Source organism: Melospiza georgiana, chromosome Z, assembly GCF_028018845.1.
Source record: "Melospiza georgiana isolate bMelGeo1 chromosome Z, bMelGeo1.pri, whole genome shotgun sequence".
NCBI classification, from domain to species: Eukaryota; Metazoa; Chordata; class Aves; order Passeriformes; family Passerellidae; genus Melospiza; species Melospiza georgiana.
The window spans coordinates 34306089-34327678 of NC_080465.1; the positions used below are offsets into that span (position 1 = coordinate 34306089).

A 21590-nucleotide genomic window follows, 5' to 3' on the forward strand; every position below is an offset into this window, starting at 1 on the left:
TGCAGCCCATGGGGAAGCAGCTGTGCCCATGCAGGGCCACAGGGATGCAGAGATCCGCCCACAGCCCGTGGAGGAGCCCCACACTGGAGCAGGCAGATACCCGGGAGGAGGCTGAGATCCTGTGGGAGGCCTGTGGAGAGAGGGCTCCTGCTGCCAGGCTGGAGCAGCCTGTCCTTGGAGCACTGCACCCCACGGAACAGTGACCCAGGCTGCAGCAGTTTTGGGAGAACTGTTGCCTGTGGGATGGACTCACATTGCAGCAGTTTGGAGGGAGCTGTTGCTGATGAGATGGAGCCACGCTGGAGAAGCTCTCAGTGAACTGTTTGCTGTGGGAGGGACCCTGCAGTGCAGCGGGAGAGAGACTCCCTCTCCCTGAGCAGCACGAGAAGCCACAGGTGATGAACCACAGGTGATGAACTAATGTAGCACCCATTCCCTGTCTCCTTGTGCCAGCTGGGTAGGAGGTACAGCTGGCAAAGGAGGTAGAGGGAGGGATAGGGGGGAAGGTGTTTTTTAAGGGCTTGTTTTACCTCTCTTTATCCTGCTCTAATGTTCTGATCTGTAAGTAAGTTCATATCTGTAAGTTAAGCCTGTTTTGCCTGTGATGGTATTTGATGAGTGAACTCTCCTGGTCCTAACCATGAACCCTATATTAAATTTCCTCTCCTCTGTCCAGCTGCAAAGTTAGCAGCTTTCATAGGTGCCTGGCATCAGCCCACATCAACTGGGCCAATGATCAGTACTATCAATAAAAAGATAGCATTATCTTCTCTTTACTGTATAGATTAATAATCATAGACTGATCAGCACTTGAATTAAGGGGCTGAATCTTTAGTGTTGGATCTTTAATACTGACAGATTTTTAAGTAGATCTCTCAACCCCTTGAGTTCAATGTTGACCACAAAAACAAGACAGACTTCCCTATCAGCTGTGGCTAATGTAGCCCCTCATCTAGTAATTAGACTAAAAAGATTTATTTAAGATTTTTTACTTTTATTAGCACATAGGTATTCCCTTTCAAATATAATAATAATTTTTAAAAATTCTGAATAAATGCTATTAAATACAAAAACTTATAAGTACATGACAGTGATAATATAATAATGCAAAGCATTAAATTTAAGTTTCAAACTTAAAAGCATAGCAAATATGTCGGACAAAAGTCTTAGTCAATGTCTATTCTAATAGTAAAAAACTGGAATTGACTGTAAGGACTCAGGCAATCCACTGCAAAGCTAAATTCTACTATCTGCCTCAAGAGCCTCTTCACAGATCCTAAAGCTTGAAAAAAAAGATCAATTTAAATTAGTTTAAAAGTTTATCCCAGACAAAGCAAATTAATACTAAAGGTACTGTTATTAAATTTCTCATATTATAGAAACAAGTTAAAGCTGTTCTTAGCAAGGCTTACCATCCAAAAGACAATTGCTGCTTTGGAAATTGCACTTACTTGCTTAAGTAACTCCCCCCAGATTTACTCAAGTCCTTTTTAAGCATGTGGAACTTTGCAAAACTGTGGAAAACCTACAGTCTTTAAAGAGCTTTTCAACTGTAAACCTACAGGTATTATCACATTTATAATTACAGAATAAAACTGGTACCAGTCCCAAACAATGAAACATATGGCCTATGCAAGGAAATCAATGCATGACAGAATCCAAGCTCACCTTTTAAGGACAAGAGAAATCCCAATAAGTTGTTTCTTTATTGAAATTCAGTATCACCAGGCCCTAAAAAAAACTCTTTGTGAAGATACAAAAAAGTGTATCTTCATTTCAAAGTGTTTTTAGCAACCCATTTATGTCTATTGTTGCTAAAAAGTGCCAGAACACTCCATTTTACTTGTTTTCTTCCTGTTTACTTTCACTGTAAATTGGAAGCACTTTGTGTCTAGTATGCAATTTTTCTAACAGGAATTAAGTTTTAAATGAAATTTTTTTAAATTGTCAGTTTTCAGCTTTAGAAAAATCACTAACTTGACATTAAAGTTCAAATTGTTTATATTAGCTACTATTTCAAATTTCTAACCAGGCAGCAGTTTGTTAAGTCTGATACAATACTTATATATAAAGCCAGGTAGCAGAGTGACAACCACTGAATTACAATTTCTTTTAATGAAGAAAGGGAAATATTTGTTCTGTATCAGATTAAATGAATGCAACATAGTACACAATCAACTGTAAAAAGTACTGTGTTGCATCATGTGTCCTACACAACCTTTTTGAATATATGACCTTTAAGTTGCTGAAGGTTGCCTCAGAATTTGGCTCAGTTCAGGCAAAACATCTGTTCCCTTTGCAGGTATACTGTAAGGACTTTTTTCTCAGTTGGATTTAGAGCACAGCAAGTGAGCCCTTTTCTGACCGATCATATACACCCCAGCATTTGTAAATCAAGCTCTGGGCTGACAACAGCAGGTCCACAATCCGTCACCCTTTCTCAGCTAGCAAGGCCATTTGACTGCTGTGAGAACTGCTCTTATCATGTCATCAAATCAAAGCATGTTGAGAAGAGGGAATGCAAGAGGCATCTGCAGAATTCCCACAATGTAGTGACTTTGGAACATTGACAGATGCATCTGTCATTTTATACCTTCAACTAACCTGCTGTCCGCTGGCCTGACATAGCAAAGCTGTCCAAGAGTAACTCCAGCTCTCGCATGTTGTTTTCATACGTCTCTGTTAGAAAGACCTGGTGTTTCTTGGCCTTTATTTGACAGGGGGAACAGACAAGACAAGAGGGGGTGGGGGAAAAACACATTAAAATAAGTAAACAGAATTTTTAAATTTCCTTTTTAAATTTAAATTTCTACTGTATTTCTTTTTATGTCTTTTCTCAAGCCAAGAGACCTAGCATGACATAACAAATAAGAACCTTGTAACACACAACATAAAACTAAAGGATTTCAAAAACAAAACAAAAGATCGTTGTACAAAAACATAGTCTTCATAATCTTCTGCTTTAAAAGTATCTTAATGGACACTAAATTCTGCCCATCTATGCAAGCAGTGAAATCTATTGTTACATCCTACAAGGGCATCCAGAAAGACACCCAACTACTGGCAGACAGGCTAGAAATCCATGATTTGGCACTCAGTCAAATCCCACACCTATTCTCATTGCAAACCCTGCCTAGTTCAATTGTTAATATGTTCCATGCTAGACAGGGATTTCTTCAATACCAAAACCTCATCCTTGTGCATGGAACATAAAACTACAGAGTTCTTAGCCCCTATCACCAAATTTTCTTAAAGAAAGCTGTTCACTAAGTGCAGTCTATTGTTCAAATCAAGACACCAAATTTTTTGAGGTCAGAAAAGTTCTACATCAGATTTTTTTAAATCACTACAATAGAAAGACTATACCAAATAAATCCTTCAATTTATATCTGATAACTTGCAGTTTTCAAAGACATGTATCCATAATTCCAGACAAGACCAAGGTCTTTTTGAGTATACAGAGTTTTGACTTTTCAAGGAAATGTCTGATTTTAGCTGCTGACTGACTGACAAAAATTCAGCAATTTAGAAAACCTAAAGGAAGCAAAAAAAAAAAAAAAAAACTTCACAATTTTCTTATGACAAAGGTTCTGGTCAAAGATGTCTCATGACTTCTAACTGCTCAATTTATTTCTAAATTCTAAATTGCAACACATATTTGTGTAATTTCATTTCTACTTGGTAAAGGAAAGTTAACCTTTTTTACTGAGAAAAATTCTACTGTTTTCTATCATATCTAGAGACTGTTGCTTTAGTTATGCTTCAATGCATGTCAAAGAACCCAGGCAATTTCTTATGTATGGGAAACATCCTCCCCAGGAAAACTGCTACATACTGGTAGCATATAACTGTCAGGACTAAAAAAACAAGAAATGCATTTAATTCTCTGCAGTGTTCCTTACTATTCAGTTTAAATATTTTATAAATTTGCTTTACTCTTTCAATTTTAATTATATGTACTGTATATCAACTAATATATTATTCATATGTGTATTTCAGTGTTAGGTCCCCTGTAGCATTTACACGCTTTTCCTTGTGTGAGAGTTTGTATTACACTTCATAAAGAATTTCCAAATCACTTCTATATATTGAAAAATAACCAAGGTTTAATTCCTTCTCCATAAAATTATCTATATAAATAGAACTTGTAAATGTTGAGATCTGGTAAAAATATTTTATGGGATGCAAGCACAATAAAGTATTTTACTCTTGCGTACTGACATCATCTCAGACATCTCACAAATAAAAAATATGGAAATATAATAATATGAAAACATCACAATAAAATAAATGTTGTTTTTACATAAAATACTCCAGCACCAAGAAGGTGAGACTAAATCTTCCCAGAAAAACATTTTCTATGGAAAAGTAAAATGTGAGAATTTTTTTTCAATCTTCTCATCCAATTTTTCTATTTTGTTTAGTTAATTTACCATAATTTAGTCAGTGTGTTCCAGTCTATTCAGCCTTCACCGCTTCTCTATGCTTTATTTGCTAACTACATCTATACTTCTGAAGTCAATTTTAGTCCCTTTTTCAACAGCAATAAAGATCAAAAGGAAATTACTTACACTAGCCAGTCTCTCTACCTGATCTGCAAAATATTTAGTATCTTTCCTTTCTAACTTCTATTTTCAATCACTGTCCCCATTACCAGAAATTTAAGGAAAAAATTGCCATAAATTACACTGCTAAAAATCCAGGCACAGTCCAAAAGGATCTATTATTGATCTGATTTCTTGTGTCTCACTGACAGGTATCTAATAAAAACATATACAGTCATAAAATCTTGAATTTAAGCTGACAGGACCTGTGGAGGTCATCTGGTCCCACTCCCCACTCACAGCACAGTATGGTTGAAGTCAGTTTAGGCAGCTCTGAACCTTGTTCTGTCAAATTTTGAGTATCCTCAAAGATGACATTTCAACAAACCCTCCAGGCAACCTGTTCCAATATCTCACAATCTGCATTGTGAAGTTTTTTGTTTTCCCCTTACAGATAATTATAACTTTCCTGTTTTCTCTTCTACTTCGAATGCACAGATCTAAGGAGAGTGTACCTCCATCTTCTCCACAAGATAGTTTACAGCAGTAGCTATTATTTGCTTAGTTTTCTTCGGTCTGAACAAACACAGAGAGTATGCATAATACTTTACTTTGAAAAGGAAAATGGAGTGTACAAGTATCGAGTCAAACACAATCAATTGCAGCTGACAGATTCAGCTGTTCCAGGATATGTGATTACAATCCTTCTCAACAATTCCATCCATCAACATGTTTTGCCATTCCTGTAGAACTACCGGAGAAGTAGAGGTGTAATTGTTTCCTAGGTTATTTCAAAAGCGAAATCAGTTGACAAGAAAACTGCTAAAGCCTTTATGTAAGGAGAGTTTGCTTCACAGATCCCATTAGTAAACGGGTGGAAAAATAGTTATAAACTCAATTAAAATTTATAAGTCTTCTAATGACTTTGTTGACTTCCTCTTCACCAGAATGGACCATTCTTGACCTAGACAGTGATCCTTGAAAATAACCTTAAAAATCAAACGTGAGGTCTGTATGGATATGCAGGGGACTCCTGACCAAGTATTAATAAGGAAGCATAAAGAAGATTGTTCAGACATACTAAACTTGGAAAAATACAGATACATCGTTAAAGCCTAGAGGGATATCCTTAGGGATGCCAAAATCCACCTGAAGTTGAATCTGACATGGGATATGAAGAGCAGCGGTAAAAGATTTCTGAAGTACATCACCTCCAAAAGAAGGACGAGGCAAAATGTGGCCCATTGCTAACGAGGCAGTGATCAGGAGAGAGAAAAGGCCTTCTCATTGCTTTTTTTCACCTCAGTCTTCACTCAAAGAACCTGCCTTTGGGAATTCCAGGTCCTTAAGATGAGTGAAATTTCCATGAACACTTGAGAATTTAAAATTCTCAACACATAATAGTATTTCCCATAGTCCCTAAAGACAATTCCATTTTCACAATATGTTTCAAACTGAATAACAAAAAAACCGAATAACATGGAAGAAAAATCATACTTCCTGAACCCAGAACATATGCTGAATTTTACCATATAAAATGCTTCCTTGAAACAAACTTCATATCCTTAAAAAAAGTTCCTATTATCATAAAACGACTCTTGAGGACAAAAACATTTTAGTAGAAAATATGCTTGGCAACATATTAATTTAATCACCAATTTCAAAACAAAATTGAGCTTTTAAGGAAATAAAGAGAAGCTAAGCATTTTTCATTTAAAATACTGTAAACTCCAATGAGGAGAAAATCTTTTTTCCAAATACTTTCTCTCTTTATCTGTAAGGATAACTTGGACTATTCTGAAAACTGACTGCTTATAAAATTCTTCCATTCACTGTCAGACTTGTGTTAATCTTCCAGAAAGGTATTTTTATTTATCTGGACAAGTTCCTACTAACTTGATTGTAGACATATTTTCCTTAACTATCAGTATTTGATTTTTGTTCCTGTTCCCATATAGAAATGATGTCCCATTGTTTTTGCAGCATTTTGCAAAAGCCATGGTTGACTAAAATAAATGTGAACTCTATACACAGTTCCAGGACAGCCCACAGAATCTGATGCTGCAAATGTGAATCTGTATCTCAAGGTCAGTAAATTTATTTTTCATGTGGGCGGAACTTTGAGGCCTTGCCTTAACAAAACCACTGCAGTAGTAATCAGGGAGTTAGGGTCCAGATGTACAATGAACTGCCTTAACTCCTGAGAAATTTTCTCTGCTTTGTCTGCAGTCACAAGGGGTTCCTGGGGAGGCTCTCTTTCATATGGACTAATTAACCCACTCAGTATGTAGGACAAATTCCGACTGGTGATGGCAGAGTAAGAGCCAAACCCAGAACTATCCACATAGCCACCAAGCAACAGCATGTTCAGATATGCCTTGAAAAGTGGTTATGTAAATTCTTTACAAAAGTATCAGAATGTTTACCAGGCATGACCTTGGGGGCAGCAAATCAAAGCATTTACAGAAATACAAAAACTGCTCCACAGTTCACAAAACACCGATTTTACTCAAGTGATGCTCTGTAAAGCAGAAAAGTGGCACACATTTTTCGGTAAACAGGCATAACTTGTATTATAAAAACAAAACAAAACCATCACTGACAAACTCTCTCCTTAGGCTTCTATTTATTTTTGCTCAAGTTCTCAAACTATTGAATACTTTTATTTTCTTATATCTGGAAAATTCAAAAATCTCTACAAGAGTCTTGCCATGTGTAAGTTAAATGCAATCTCTCAAGAAATTTCGTATCTCAGTCTTACATATTAATCAAAATACTCAAGTTTTATTGAAATCCTTCTTGTCCCTCCCACAAAAAGAGATTTGTGACAACTTTTGCTGGGAGAGAATGTTATGAAGTATCTCCTTGGGTCTTGAGGTTTATTTTTTTGTCCAAGTCAGAGAAAATTTTTTGAGAACTGCAGATTTAGATTTTAGACACCTGTCTTCCAACACCAGGACATCACAGCTTGAGTGACCTCTGCACTTCAAAATAAATTTAAAAAGTGGTTTGTTTGCAGAAGATCATTTAAGCACATGCTTCAGAATAACTAGTCTTCTTACATTAGGACAATAACAGGAGTAAGACCTGGGAAGAAAAACTCTCCACCTGTGTTAAGGCAGGTAAAAACCAATCAAAATAAAATAACCCTTAACAATTAATGCACAAAATTAAAGAAGAGTGTGTATCATGACTGGGATATTTTTTTAAACCGAAATAAACTGTCCACATTAAATTGCCTAGATGATATTTACATGTTTGCCACTGTGTACCAGTTTCTATTCCACAGAAGTTGTAGAACAGAATCATAATCCTCAGGGTCCTTCATGGTCTGTTAAGTCAATACCTAGGCAACTTCTGCTAAAGAACAATGCTTAGTGTGTACATCCTGGAACTAGATTCTCAAATATTTCTGTACTGACATTCAGCGTATGACAACCTACAAGGTGTTTATGGACAGCTGAGATGCAAACATGACTTCAGGTCTGGCTGTAAAAGAAAGATTTACAAGCCATGTGGAAAAACACAAGCTGTGTGCAATCTATTACAGAACTTACATACAGATTATGCTACTTCTGATAGAATCTGTTAAAAGGAATGCAAATAAATACACCTTCCAAATTAAAGGAATTTATACTAAGACACAATATTTTAATTATTTCACTTTCCTAATATGCATTCTGATGAAATGACAAGTTTCCCAAATTTCAATTTGCATTTCTCATAAAATAAAGGTTTAACATCTCCTGCTTGTCCCATGCTAAAATCATCCACTACTAGGTACTAGAAATGTAAATATCATGAGTAACTTAAAACTCATAAAGATAGCTCTTGTTCTTTCCATGAGGAGGAATACAGCTGGGGCTCTTTCAAATTAAACAAAGTGTTAAATCACAATGGCTATTCTACATTCCTGTTCTTGTATCTAAAAATTTCTAGAAACCCTAGCTAGATAATTATGAGCTTGAGACCAATTTCCTCAAGTACACATAATGCAAATATTGAGAGCTTCCTCATGCTGAGCATTTGTAAGAAATTTTGTTTGATAGTAACAGATCCTATCACATTTGACCCATGCAAGTTTCTGGCAAACTTCTGCAATATGCTGGTATTTAAAATTACAAGCAAAGTAACTACTTTACTGCACATTCAACTGATCCATTAAGGAAAAAAAATAACTTTTTCATATAAAGTTTCAAAATAATGTACTATGCGTATCTTACAAATATTTTACAAATGAAAACATTAATTTGTATGTTAACAGTACCGTGAGAAACCAACTTAAGATTACCAGACTGAAATGGAAAAGATGTATTCAGGACGTCAATAATAGTACAAAATATAAGGAAGTAATTAACACATCAAGAAAGCAGGATGTGGAAATAAAGGGAAAAGAACGCACTGACAATTTCACACAATTTTAGTATAATTAAGGGGAAGCCTAATAACAGTATACTGAATGTTATTTATACTTAGTTTCTACAATAGCCTTCCGTTTTTTATTTTGGGAAGAAAAATAACAAAAAAGCTGCCTATACTGAGTAAACAAGACCACACACAGGCACTCCTGCTTCCCAATTGAATACGAAAGTCTTCAGGAAAAATAAAAGGCCATCCAAGGTGATAAAAATCTAATCCCACAGGGGACCACTAATACAACTCTTCAGAAAATGAGTATTTTTATTACCTGTTCAAGACAGTCTTGTGGCTTGAAACAATTCCAGTAAACCAATTAAAACAACCTGCTATATGAATAAGACAGTTCTTTCAAGTGGGGCAATCTATTTGCTTTTACTTTCAGTTTCACAATGCTCATTTTGAGTACACCATTTAATACTGTTGTAATTACCAATAAACCTGAAGCATGAATAGACTTTTGTCCTGAATTCTTGTCAGGTATAACATATATTTTACTATGGAATTTTTCTTTGTATTCTTTCTGTGCCTGATAAAATTATTTTTTCAGGTTTACTGAGGCAGCAAATGTCTTTTAATACTTAAATGCTTGCATTGAAGAAGATGTGTCCTCCCAAAGGAAAAACCGTTTTTTTAGTTTTATTTTTCTTCAATTTATTAGTTAACAATCTACGTGGGAAGTGGATAACACTAAGACAATGTATGAAGTAATTCCATCAGCTGAAGAGTAGACACCAACAAATCTGAAAACTCTCTGATGCAGATCTCTGCTCCTATATACTGAATAGCACAATTGCCTAGTAGCAGGAAAGAGATTGTGGTCATCTCCTAGACTCATAAGTCCAAGAGGAAGCAGGAGCAGAAATTTACAATTGAAAAAAAAATTGGCTAAGTATAGAAATACTACAAATGCTACTGTACAATAAAGAGAGATAAGGTTTTCAGTTTAAAGTTCATCTAGTTCTAATGCTAGACCAGGTTGCTCAAAGTCCCCTCCAACCCAGCCTTGAACTCTTCCAAGAATAGAACATTCACAACTTCTCTGTTATGAGTTTCTTTGTTATGTTTCATAAATTTTTGTTATGTTTAAGTGCCTCACAACTCTCACAATAAAATTTTTTTTCCTAATATCTGATGAAAACCTTCTTTCAGTTTGGAGCCATTCTACTTGTCCTCTTACTACATGCTGTTCTGGAAAGTCTCTATTCAGGTAGTGGAAGGTCACAATTGGGCCACCCCAAATCAAATCCTTCTCTTCTCCTGGCTACCTCATAGCAGAGCTGTCCATCCCTGTAATAACTTGGTGGCCTCCTCTGGACTCTCTCCAACAGGTCCATCTCTGTCCTATGCTGAGGACCTCAGAGCTGATGCAGCCCTGCAGGTGGGGTGTCACCAGAGCAGAGCAGAGAGGCAGAACCCCTCCTCTGCCCTGCTGACTGCACTGCTTTGGATGCAGTCCAGGACATACTTGGCTTTCTTTCTTCCAGCAGGGTCACATCCAGCCTCTCATCCACGTGCACCCCCAAAGCCCTTCTGGGCAGGGCTCCTCTGATCTGTTCATCCCCAGCCTGTGTTGACACCAGGGGTTGCCCTGACCCAGATGCAGCACCTTGCACTTGGTCTTAGTAAATAACAGAAGATTTTCATGGGCCCACTTCTCCAGCTTGTCCAGGTCTTTCTGGATGGTATCCTGTCCTTCAGCTGTGCCAACTGCACCACTCAGCTTGGTGTCATCAGCAAATGTGCTGAGGGTGCACTTCCATCCCTTCATCTATGTCTATTAATGAAGGTAACCTAAGCTTTTGTTTTGACCCTCATGCTATTAAAGAGGATGGCAAAATTGATATTCAGAGTTGGGATATGTAGAGACAGTGGGAAGGCACCAACTGGTCATATAAAAGGAAACATATTTCAGAAAATAATCCGGTAAAATACACCCAACAGGACAAATGCACACTAACGAAAAAAAAAACCAATCAACTAAAAAGTTTGCTACCTTCAAAGAAGACATTTTCAAAAAATTTTTGCAGTCAAATGCTTGCATGAAAAACATTATGTGAAATAATCATGTCTACGATGGTAACTTACCAAGCCTGAGGAAAAAAATCTTGGATAGGAAGATAGAACATTTTTCACAAAAAATTACAGTCCATATTTACAAATTGTCTTCTTCATTAGGAATGCAAAGGCTTGTTTGAAATAACTGTTTTCTGCAAATAATTCCTCAATTAAATACTTAGTGTATCACTTAAAATGCATTTTGGAATTAGTTTCTCCAATATCTTATTTATATTTACTCTTGTTTCACAAAAAAAGCAATATAAATAAAAAATCAGAGTAACGCAAAGTCAGATTTATTCCACAGCTCAGCACAGCAAATGCACATTATGTTCAGAGCATGCTTAAAAAACCAAAACAACAAGTGCCATATGCTTTTTGTCTTACCATTGCAAGTTCGCTCTGTAATTCACTGCAGCTTTTTTCAGCATTCTCTAGTCTTGCAGAGAGGTCCATAATTACCGTCTTCTTCTCCTCAATCACTTCTTTCATTTGATTGTTTGAGGAGAAACACTCTTTTTCTAATCTGGAAAGTTTCAACATTAGAACATTTTAATCAAAAATACTTATGTTGAGTATTCTACATATTTTTAAAAGACAATCTGAGTACCACATCATGTCAGCACATCAAATGACTGATGAAGTTGCTTGCCTTATGTTTTTTTAAGTCAAGAAACTTATATATTCTTTGTAAGAAAATCTTCTCAGTTATGTTTATGTTCTTTTCCATTACCAAGGCTTGTGTTAGACTTCCAGTCATAAACTAATTTGATAATTTGGATAGGGTCTCCAGATTACATGTAATAAAACAGAAGTCATCATATTTTAATTAACACATTAGTTCTCTTCAGAAAGATATCACATCTTGCATTATCAGCACTGGTTTAAAGTACAAAGCTTGCTCCTCAAGTTTCCAAATACCTGACTATATTCTTACCCTGGTTCTAGCCAGAACAGGGTTAATTTATGCAGTAGCCAGGAGTGGCCATGGCTAGGACCTGGAGGTCATTCTGTACCACCTCATGTCATTTTCTGGGGACAGGAGAAGGGCTCCCTTGTGGGTAGTGTGGCAGAGGGACTGGGTATGGTTGGGTGTTTCCACAGTGTGCAATCACGGGTGATCTATCACTTTTTTTCCTTGTAGACTCTGCCATTAGTATTGTTGCTGTTACAGTTCATTGTCTTATTTCATTGTTGTGTCCAGTAAAGTATCCTTATCTCAGCCTATGATCTTTACTTTTTGTGAGTCCAATTCTCCTCTCCACCTTGCCACAGAAGGAGGAAGAAGAGAGGGAAATGATTGAGCAGCACATCGTTTGGAGTGTCTCTGTAGGAACACTAAACTGGGGAATACCATTCTTAAACCCTGATAATTCTCCTCAGAATTTCATTATTTCAATAGCAGACAATTCAAAATTTCAATCAGTTCTTGAACTACATCAGTCCTCCTGGTATTCAAGAAAACAAATGTATAGACAGTCTGGCATGATAAAAAGGTGTGTCATGAGAAAATTACAAGGCCAAACAACAGCAAATAGGAGACAGAGCCAGGGAGAGGAAGCCAAGGAAAAATTTTGAAGGATTGCCTAAGTACATAGGGATGGAAGGAAGGTGCGTCAGAAAAGGCACCTAGAATTAAAATTCACAAAAGATGACAAATATGAAAAGGGATTTTACCACTGTTATGGTAGGAAAGAAAACATGAACAGACTTCTACACAAAGCAGCTATTTTACCAACAGCAAAGAGAGAAAGTCAGCATACTCCCTGCCTTTTTGTCCTCCATTTTCCATGACATGGTCTATTCCCAAGCCTCTACTGTCAGTAAAAGGACACTAAAAGGAGAACAATTGGTAGCAATAGGTGAGGATTATGTCTGAGATAACCTGTGAGAACTCAACCCATAGAATTGTAGAGGTCAGCTCACCTACATTCAAAGATTTTGATAAAGCTGGCTAAACTCAGAATGACATTGCTCATTATCATCATGAAAGGTCACAAAGATTGGGGGAGGTCCCTGGCAAATGAAGAAAGGCAAATGTCACACTTACATTTGGCAAAAGTAAAAAGGAGAAGCCAAGGAACTATAAACCACTGAGCTTCATTTCAGCCCTGGAAGGTTACAAAGCAATTCCTTCTAGGACAATTTTCTTTTCTGGGCTCATGAAAGAGACAAAGTTTCCCAAAGACTCGGAAAAAGCCCAGATGGTAGTAGCTGGAATGGCTGTAATACTGTAGAGGTCTGTCTAAGACCTGTTTAACAGCTTCAACCACCACCTGGAGTAAGCCAAGAGTGCAGTCTCACAATACCTGCAGTGAACAGTGAACTGGCTGTGGGTAGATCATGACACAGTACAATTCATACACTCAACTGAAGTGCTGCCATTCTCTAGTCATGGAGAAAGAATAGGCCAGAATTAACCTTCTGACATTCAACAATGACATGTGCAAAGACCAAAATTTAGGAAAGAAGGCCACCCTAAAGTGGTGTAGTTGTAATTGGCTGGACAGAAGATATGCTAACAAGAACCGGGTAACCATGACCAACAGCTACTAATCAGCAGCACAGCACAGGAGCAGAGAGAGCTAACAGCATCTTGGGCTGTATTAATAGCAGCATAGCCAGATCAAGGGAAGTGATTAACCGCCTTGTATTTGGCAGCCATTATCACACATCTAGGATAATGATCACTTTTAACTACATGCATCCCTTACAATATAGGAAAAAAGTTGGGGTGGGCTTAAGGAAACGGTCACCACCATGGTCAGCAGCAGAAATACACATAAGAACTGAGGAAACTTGGTATATTCAAGCTGGAGAAGAGATAACTCCACAGTGTACAACAGATACTCCCAGCATCTAAAAGGAGGTTAGCAAGGAAATGCAGACGATCACTTCACAGCAGTGCTTGTCTACAAGACAAGTACTGAATTCAGAGAGGTTCAAACAAGGAGATATGTTTTCCAACTGTATGGAAAAGGTTCCCAGAGAGATTGTGCCACCTCCATTCTCCACGTTTTCAAGACCTAACTGAAGAACCTGATCTCACAGCTTATATATAGTTTGAGCAGCAGGTCGGATTATTGATCACCTGCAATTCCTTTCAACCTGAACTATTATTTGATGTAGCTCTCAACAGTAGAAATATCCAGTAGAAACATTATCTCTTTTTCTCCGAGCAGTCCTGTCTCCCAAGAACTGAAAGCAGTGCAAAGCGCTGAAAGTTCTTTTTGAAAGCATTTTTGAAGCTTTTGAATCAATATTGTCACTTTCTGACTTTAATTTATTTGTTAAAGATTAATGTGTCTTTTTAGCTGAAGGACTGCTTCAGCAGTCCACCAAATACCTGTGTGCTTCTGCATCAGCCTGGCTGATTTTTTGCTGTAGCTGCAGATGTTTACTTCTTATTCTTCAAAATCTGCCTATTTCTGTCCCCCAAAGTAGCTTCTACTCTCACAGCTTTCGGAAACACAGCAAAAGCAGTTCCAAATTATTCCATGTCATGTTCTCACTCTTCAAGAAAAGTAAATTCACACAGAGACCAAAATCCCATGTTGCTTCCAATTTACATAGTGCTACTGGGTTCAGAGCTAATTAATAAATTATGCAACCCAGAAAAGCCTGTTAGCTTGGTTTTGGTTATTACAACAATATTTTTCTAAGAAAATAAAAAATCATGCCACCCAGAAAAGCCCATTTGCTTGGTTTCAGTTATTATAACTACATTTTTTTCTGAGAAAACCAATTCTTACAGCATTTTATAGCGTCCAACTTTTGTGTTATTTACCTACATCAAGTCCAGCTAAAGACACATACAAGTGTTCTAGCACAACAAATGAAAGTCTCCAAGACCTTCATTTGGCTAAGGCTTAAAGAGAAACTCATGCAAGTCCTCCAGAAAAAGAGAAAATATGTTTAGATGCCAAACTATGTCTTAAAAAAAAGAGCCAAGCTCCTGACATTGTCTGAAGTCCGAAGACCAGACCCTTCAAAGGTAAGTAGATCAAAGGCTGTTGTATTCTCTCAGAAGGTGTCCGGTGAAAGCAATCACTGATTTTCAGCAATGTTACTGACACTTGTATGCTTCAAAGAATAAAAAGGGGACAGGAAACAGATGAGGCAGTACCGGCTCACCCCATGTAATTACCTCAAGGGAACTGAGTAGACTGATGTCCACCGCAGAAAAAGCTTGACCTTCGCTACTTATCTTAATAGAGGTCTGGAAATTTTGATGTCTGGACTAACAAAATTGTGAGGATAGGCTGTTCATGGTTCTTCAACATCTCTTTACAAAACCAACAACTATTTTACCTGTGTTTTAACTGTCTTAATTTTCATGGAAAGGTGTGCATTCTCTGAAATCACAGAATACAATTTGCTTTCAAAAAACTCAGCTAGCAGAAGCTGCTAGAAGTAACTGCTTGAATCAACACATGATTGCAAGCAGTGAAAACTACTTTTTGGATATTAGACGACATTTATTCTCATATTCAATTAACACACAGAACAGATGCCTCAGGCATAAATTCTGTTTTATCCCCAAAAAATGCCAAGGATAGGGCAAATTTCCCTCCTGAAAAAGAAACACTGAACATAATTGTCCAGTTCAGAGCAAAAAGGGAAGGCTTCTTAAGGTTCATCTTGCACTTTAGCAACTCAATTTACTTCTCTGTAAGCGCTACTATTGAAATTCTTAAGGCAAATGGTACCACATCTGTACAACTGTATTTCATAGTCTTAAATGCAAAAATACAGATATTGCCTATACAGTAATTCCAAACAAAGAAATATACTCTCTAAAAAAACCCTTATTTTTCTTTTTTCATGATAACATTTTTCAAAGATGTAACTTTTGTGGATCAAAAATACCCTAAACTCATATCCCTTCAATGCTCAAAGAAATATCTTCATACATCTAGAGGCAATATTCTCACAAGGAACAAAACATTACTGAATGCACAATACAATTCCACACCTAACCATTATTGTTATGTTGGTCCAAATAATCAAATTCAGAAAAATATCTTTAAGAGATTCTTAGGGATTTAACTGGAAAACTACTACTTACAGAAGTTCATGTTTTTAACCAAATTTACTAATCCAAAAATTTAAAAACAGATCTTGTAGTAAAACATCTGAAATTATAATGATTTGAAAAATGCCTAAACAGATGTTTAAGTTACATTAAAAATCCCGCTAATTAGCTAATATTTTATTAACATCTATTGGTTCCCAGTACACATCTATAATAAAAGCTCCCTGACTCATTACAGGAAGCCACGTTATGGCAGGCATGTTGACAAGACAGGATAGTTTCTTTCTAGACCAAAAACTGCAATGGCTTAACAAGCATTACTCAAAAAACCAAACTAAAAAGCCCCACATTTCATCAAGGATGATTAATTCTTCTGGTCTAACATCAATACAAAGACAAACTTTGGAATATTAGGTCTTGGGACAAGTGAATAAATGGTTCAAGAACAAACACTGCAAGTGTTTCAACACTACTTCAAGAAAACTTTTGTAACATTAATTTTTCCATATCTTCTGGACCACTAATGGGAACCAACCAGAGCAAAAATAAAAAACCCACTACACCAAATTAAAAACTAAGAAAACCAAACCAAGATTGGAAAAAAAAAGAACCATAGTCCATATGCTCTGTAAGAATAAAAGGTTACATACAAGAAAAGTTCAGATGGTACAAAGTAGCTTGTGTTCTGCAAAACTACTGGTCCAACAACCATTCCTCAAAAAAAGGCTGGTTTGCAAACAAAGAAGTTTTTTAAAGCAAAACGATAAAAAGGGAATAAAATGTCAAATCAATGGTTCAGGCCTTCTCCATTTCACAGAAAAGCAAAGAACTTTGTATCAGTTTAGTGTCATGTATTTACTGACAGAGCAAAAATGCTCACAGCAAAAACAACCAGGCAGGATGAGATTACACTTTAATTAGCTGATGTCATTTTAGAACGGAAGAGCATCTTGAAATATACTTACTCAGTTTCACAGCTGTGAAGACAGCAGTCTTCCTGAAGAATAATTTTACATTACTATCATAATGTTTTTCACAAATTTTTATCATCAAAGTTATATCTTTTTCTTTGAGAAAAAAGTTTTCACTTTTTAATGTGACTCTGGTTTACCTAAATGTGCCTCTTTTGAACTGTTTTTAAACAAAGAGCTCTAAGTTGTTTATAATAAAGCACAAGTTTCAACTCTGTTTGAAACTAAAAACATCTCTGTAAGCATAAATATAGGAACACTTGGGCCACAAAAGTCCTTTTTTGTATGGAAACCTGTTTCGTTTTTTCCTTTTTTAGTATTTTCTTTTTTTCTCTGCTGTGTGTATGAGCAAGTCTGTACACAAATACTTTTATGTACAGACCCCCATAATCCTAAACTAAGAGATGAAAACTGTCTTTTTCAACTACCTCTCTCTCCCCACAACCTCACTGTGTGCCACCCACTTCATGTCTTCTAAAGCCCCTCTTTCCCTAAATTTCACAAACTACCATCCTTTATTTCATGTACTCCAAGTTATTTAATGAACTTCAAGTTCTCTGTCTTCCAGCACCACTCTTCCTCCTGATATTTTCTCACCCCAATAACAACTTTATTCAGCTAAAGAACAAGACTCAGTACAGTGTATCCTATATCTGCCCAGGAAATAGAGCAAAATCTTTCTTCCAAAAAAGATCTGTTACCACAGATACAGTATACTGTGCTGAGCAGGAAAGGAATTTCAGGTAATTTTATCTGCTTTCATACACTTCATCCACTCTTCTATTTTCATTAGATAGTCAACACTTTCCACAATCATTCAAAAGCTGAAAATGAAGATCCACCACTATAAATGATACACAACTTCTCAACAGGAGTCTTAAAGATTGATCTAGCTCACTGAAGTAAAAAATAATATTTTCATAATAATGTAAGTATATACAGAAGCAAAAAATCTGTTCTACCCCTGCCATGTGTGCTTTCCTACACTCCTCCCAAGTACACAGGAGACAGGACCCTGCCATAACTATAGTTTCCAACATTTTTTCTTTGGCAAATAATGGTAACAGATCAGTTATTTTCTTTATCCACCCATATGGTTACTGATATGGACGTGTTATTAATGTTATTAATGGAACACCAGGTTCTGAACTTCAGGTTGGTTTGGGAAATTGCATCAGATTTAATTGTTTTATACTGACTGAAAAGTCTATAAATGTAAGCTGTAAGTGGTAATCCAGCTGTCAACTGCCATTTTACAATGAATTTAGATGGAAACTTACATATTGAGTTTTTCCAAGTTCTCCTGGGCATTGTGTTTTTCTCTCTCATATGCATATTCTAACCCTTTGAACTCTTTCTTCATCATTTCTAAATCTGAAAGAGCTTCTTCTCGTCTGTCCTTTTCCACACGCACAGCTTCTTCAAGTTCTCGAATTCTTAACTACACCAAGGGATAACAAAGCAATTAAAGCAAGTTAGGAAATACATGATCTTCTATGGTCTGTTCTGCTTTACAGTAGAGTATATTGTAATAATTCAGTATAAAAGCATATACACATGTAAAAATCACTGAACACATGTAAAAATGTAATACATAAAACTCAAACCGGAGCCAAATAGATATGACAATGAAAAGTACGTCCTGTTCTCATTTGGAGGTGTCTGAACATTTTCAGTTCTTATTAATACTGAAGCTTTCCAGAGAAATTCTAGTTTTTAAATAGACTCATGAAGAGTGGGACCAGCAATAAAGGCCATACTTTCTCTCAGAACAAAGCATACTTCTAGCTTGTTCGTGTACATAAACACGGAAAAAGTCTTTATCAGTTATTCATCCATAAAACCCAAGCTTCTAAGTTTAAGGAATGTTATCCTCTCAGTTCCTTTGTATGTTGCAGAAATATCGAGGAAATTAGGCAAACTAAATCTTTTCTAGTTAAATTATCACTTTTAAAATTTAACAGCCTGTACATACAGAAGATCATGAAAATAAGAAAATAAGTCTGACTGAAGAATGGCAATGCTTATTTTTGTTATTCAGAAAATAGGGGGAAAAAGATACCAAATTCCCTTCTTCTTTGCTTAGTTTTTCGGAAGTCCGGTAAGTTTGTTAGTTATTATGATATTACTAAGAAATCACCATGTAGTTTTTTTCCAAACTTTTTTTTACCAAACCATAGTTTTTTATTGAATATAACTCTGTGTGATACAGATAGAAAAAAAATAATGTTCAAGTATATACACTAGATTTATTCATATAATCAAACTTTACTGGTAACTGCAAGTATGATAATTTTGGAGCTTGAATGTACTCTGAGAAACTGTGTTTGAAACAGCAGTTTCAGGATGCATTATTCTCTCACTCGTAGATAAGTTGGATGCATGCACTGTGTCTCCAAATTGCTCTAAGAAGCCATTCAGAAGATACAGGGCAGCGTATTTAAACAGTAGTATAGTACTTAACTATTATGAAACATTTCCTTTTCCCTAACTGTTTAAATACTGGTGGGAATTCTCAAAATTACAAATATGTCATCTTATTTTATTATTTATTCTAATAACTTCAAAGTTCCCTGAAAAGCAGATACTCTTCTATTCTGTCCTCATATATATATATATATATATATATATATATAATTATTTTGACACTTATTTTGACACTTATTGTAATAAATCTACTTAGGTTTTTCACTGGAGCAAGTGCTCTTCATATTTTTGGATATTAGTTATTTCACAACTTCCTCAACTGTTTTACTATAAACTTCTATGAAATATTTAACGGAAAGTTTACCTGAATTATCTCTGAAGTGAAATTGGATGCTAAATGTGCTGCTCTCTCTGCTTCAATGTCTTCTTCCAGTTTCTTTGCTTTGACTGCAGCTGCCTAGAAGTACATTTTGAGGATATTTAAGTTCAGAGAGAAGATAATATGACACCAGGTTTATTCAACTCATTAAGCATATTATGACTCCGTACTTCAACCTGATACATCTGAATTTCTTTGGAACTGTGACAATTCATAGCAAGAAACACATATAACAACATTTTCTACATTTATGGATTATTAAATTAATATTTTCTATTTAGTTTAGTAAATTGATGTAGTATTATGTTAGTGCTGCATTTTCTATAATCAACTAGGGTAAGAAAGCAAATAAACCAGTTGCCCCACTATTTGCTTACTTGTGGCAACATAACTCTGTATGTCCTGAAATACATTGAGGTATCAATAGAACATCTACAATTTCATAAATGACACATGGGACAGAGAAGATTCTTCAAAAATTTATCTGCTTAACATACTTAATTTTGAAAAATCACAAACACTGCTATTATATTTTCATACTGCTAAGATTATTCTCATAATTAAGAATGTCTTCAAAAAGGGTAAGAAGGACCCAGGGGACTACTGGCCAGTCAGGCCTCACCTCAATCCCTGGAAAAGTGATGGAGTGCCTCCTTCTGGACACCATCCCTATCAACATGGAGAACAAGAAAGTGATCAGAGTAGTCAGCATGGATTCACCAAAGGGAAATCATGCTTAGGCAATCTGATCGCCTTCTATAATGAGACAACTACCTGGATGGATGAGGGAAAAGTAACAGGTACTGTTTACCTGGACTTCAGCAGGGCTTTCTACACTGTCTTGAACATCCTGTGGACGAACTAGGAAGTGGGGCCTGGATGAAGGTGAACTGACAGGTGAACTGAGAACTGTCTGAACATCAGATCCCAGAGGGTTGCTATGAGTGGCACAGGGTCTGGTTGGAGGCCTGTCACAAGTGGAGACCCCGCAGATTCAAGAGTGGGCCTGGTATTGTTTAACTTCCCCATCAGTGCCTTGGGTGAAGGGGCAGGTGCCCCCTCAGAGGGTTCACTGATGACACAGAGCTGGGAGCAGTGGCTGATACCCCAGAGGGCCCTGCTGCCCCTCAGAGGGTGGAGAGAGGGGCACAGAAAAACGGCCTGAAATTCAGCAAAGGCAAATGCAGGGTCCTGCACCTGGGGAGGAAGAACCCCGGGCACCAGCACAGGCTGGGAGCTGATCTGCTGGGAAGCAGCTCTGAGGAGAAGGGCCTGGGGTTCCTGGTGGACAGCAAGCTGTCTGTGAGCCAGCAGTGTGTCCTGGTGGCCGGGAAGGGCTGTCCTGGGGTGCATTGGGAAGAGCAGTGCCAGCAGGGTGAGGGGGGTGATCCTGCCCCTCTACTCAGCCCTGGTGACACAACCGGAGTGCTGTGTCCAGTTCTGGCTCCTCAGGACCAGAGAGACACAGAGCTGCTGGAGCTGGTCCAGTGGAGGTGACAAAGATGATGGGGGGACAGCACTGGGAGGAAAGGCTGAGGGAGCTGGGCCTGCTCAGCCTCGAGCAGAGATGGCTGAGAGGGGACCTCATCAGTGTCTGTGAGTATCTGAAGGGAGGGTGTCAGTGGATGGGTCCAGGCTCTGCTCAGCGGTGCCAAGGGACAGGACAAAAAGCAATGGGCACAAACTGACACACAGGAAGCTCAACCTGAACATGAGGAAGAACTTTTTTACTGTGCAATGACCAAGCACTGGAACAGATT

At 37.1% G+C, this 21590-nt stretch overlaps 1 protein-coding gene across 1 annotated transcript in view; it reads right to left on the reverse strand.

The window, feature by feature from the left end:
- Positions 1–21590, reverse strand: part of CCDC171 (coiled-coil domain containing 171) — a 153982-nt gene that overhangs the window by 105184 nt on the left and 27208 nt on the right. Inside the window, exons 7-10 of the mRNA XM_058044445.1 lie at positions 19816–19908; positions 18305–18465; positions 11406–11544; positions 2605–2707 (exon numbers count right to left, since the gene is read on the reverse strand). Coding sequence (XP_057900428.1) covers positions 2605–2707; positions 11406–11544; positions 18305–18465; positions 19816–19908 — 496 coding nt within the window. The remainder of the gene's footprint in view (positions 1–2604; positions 2708–11405; positions 11545–18304; positions 18466–19815; positions 19909–21590) is intronic.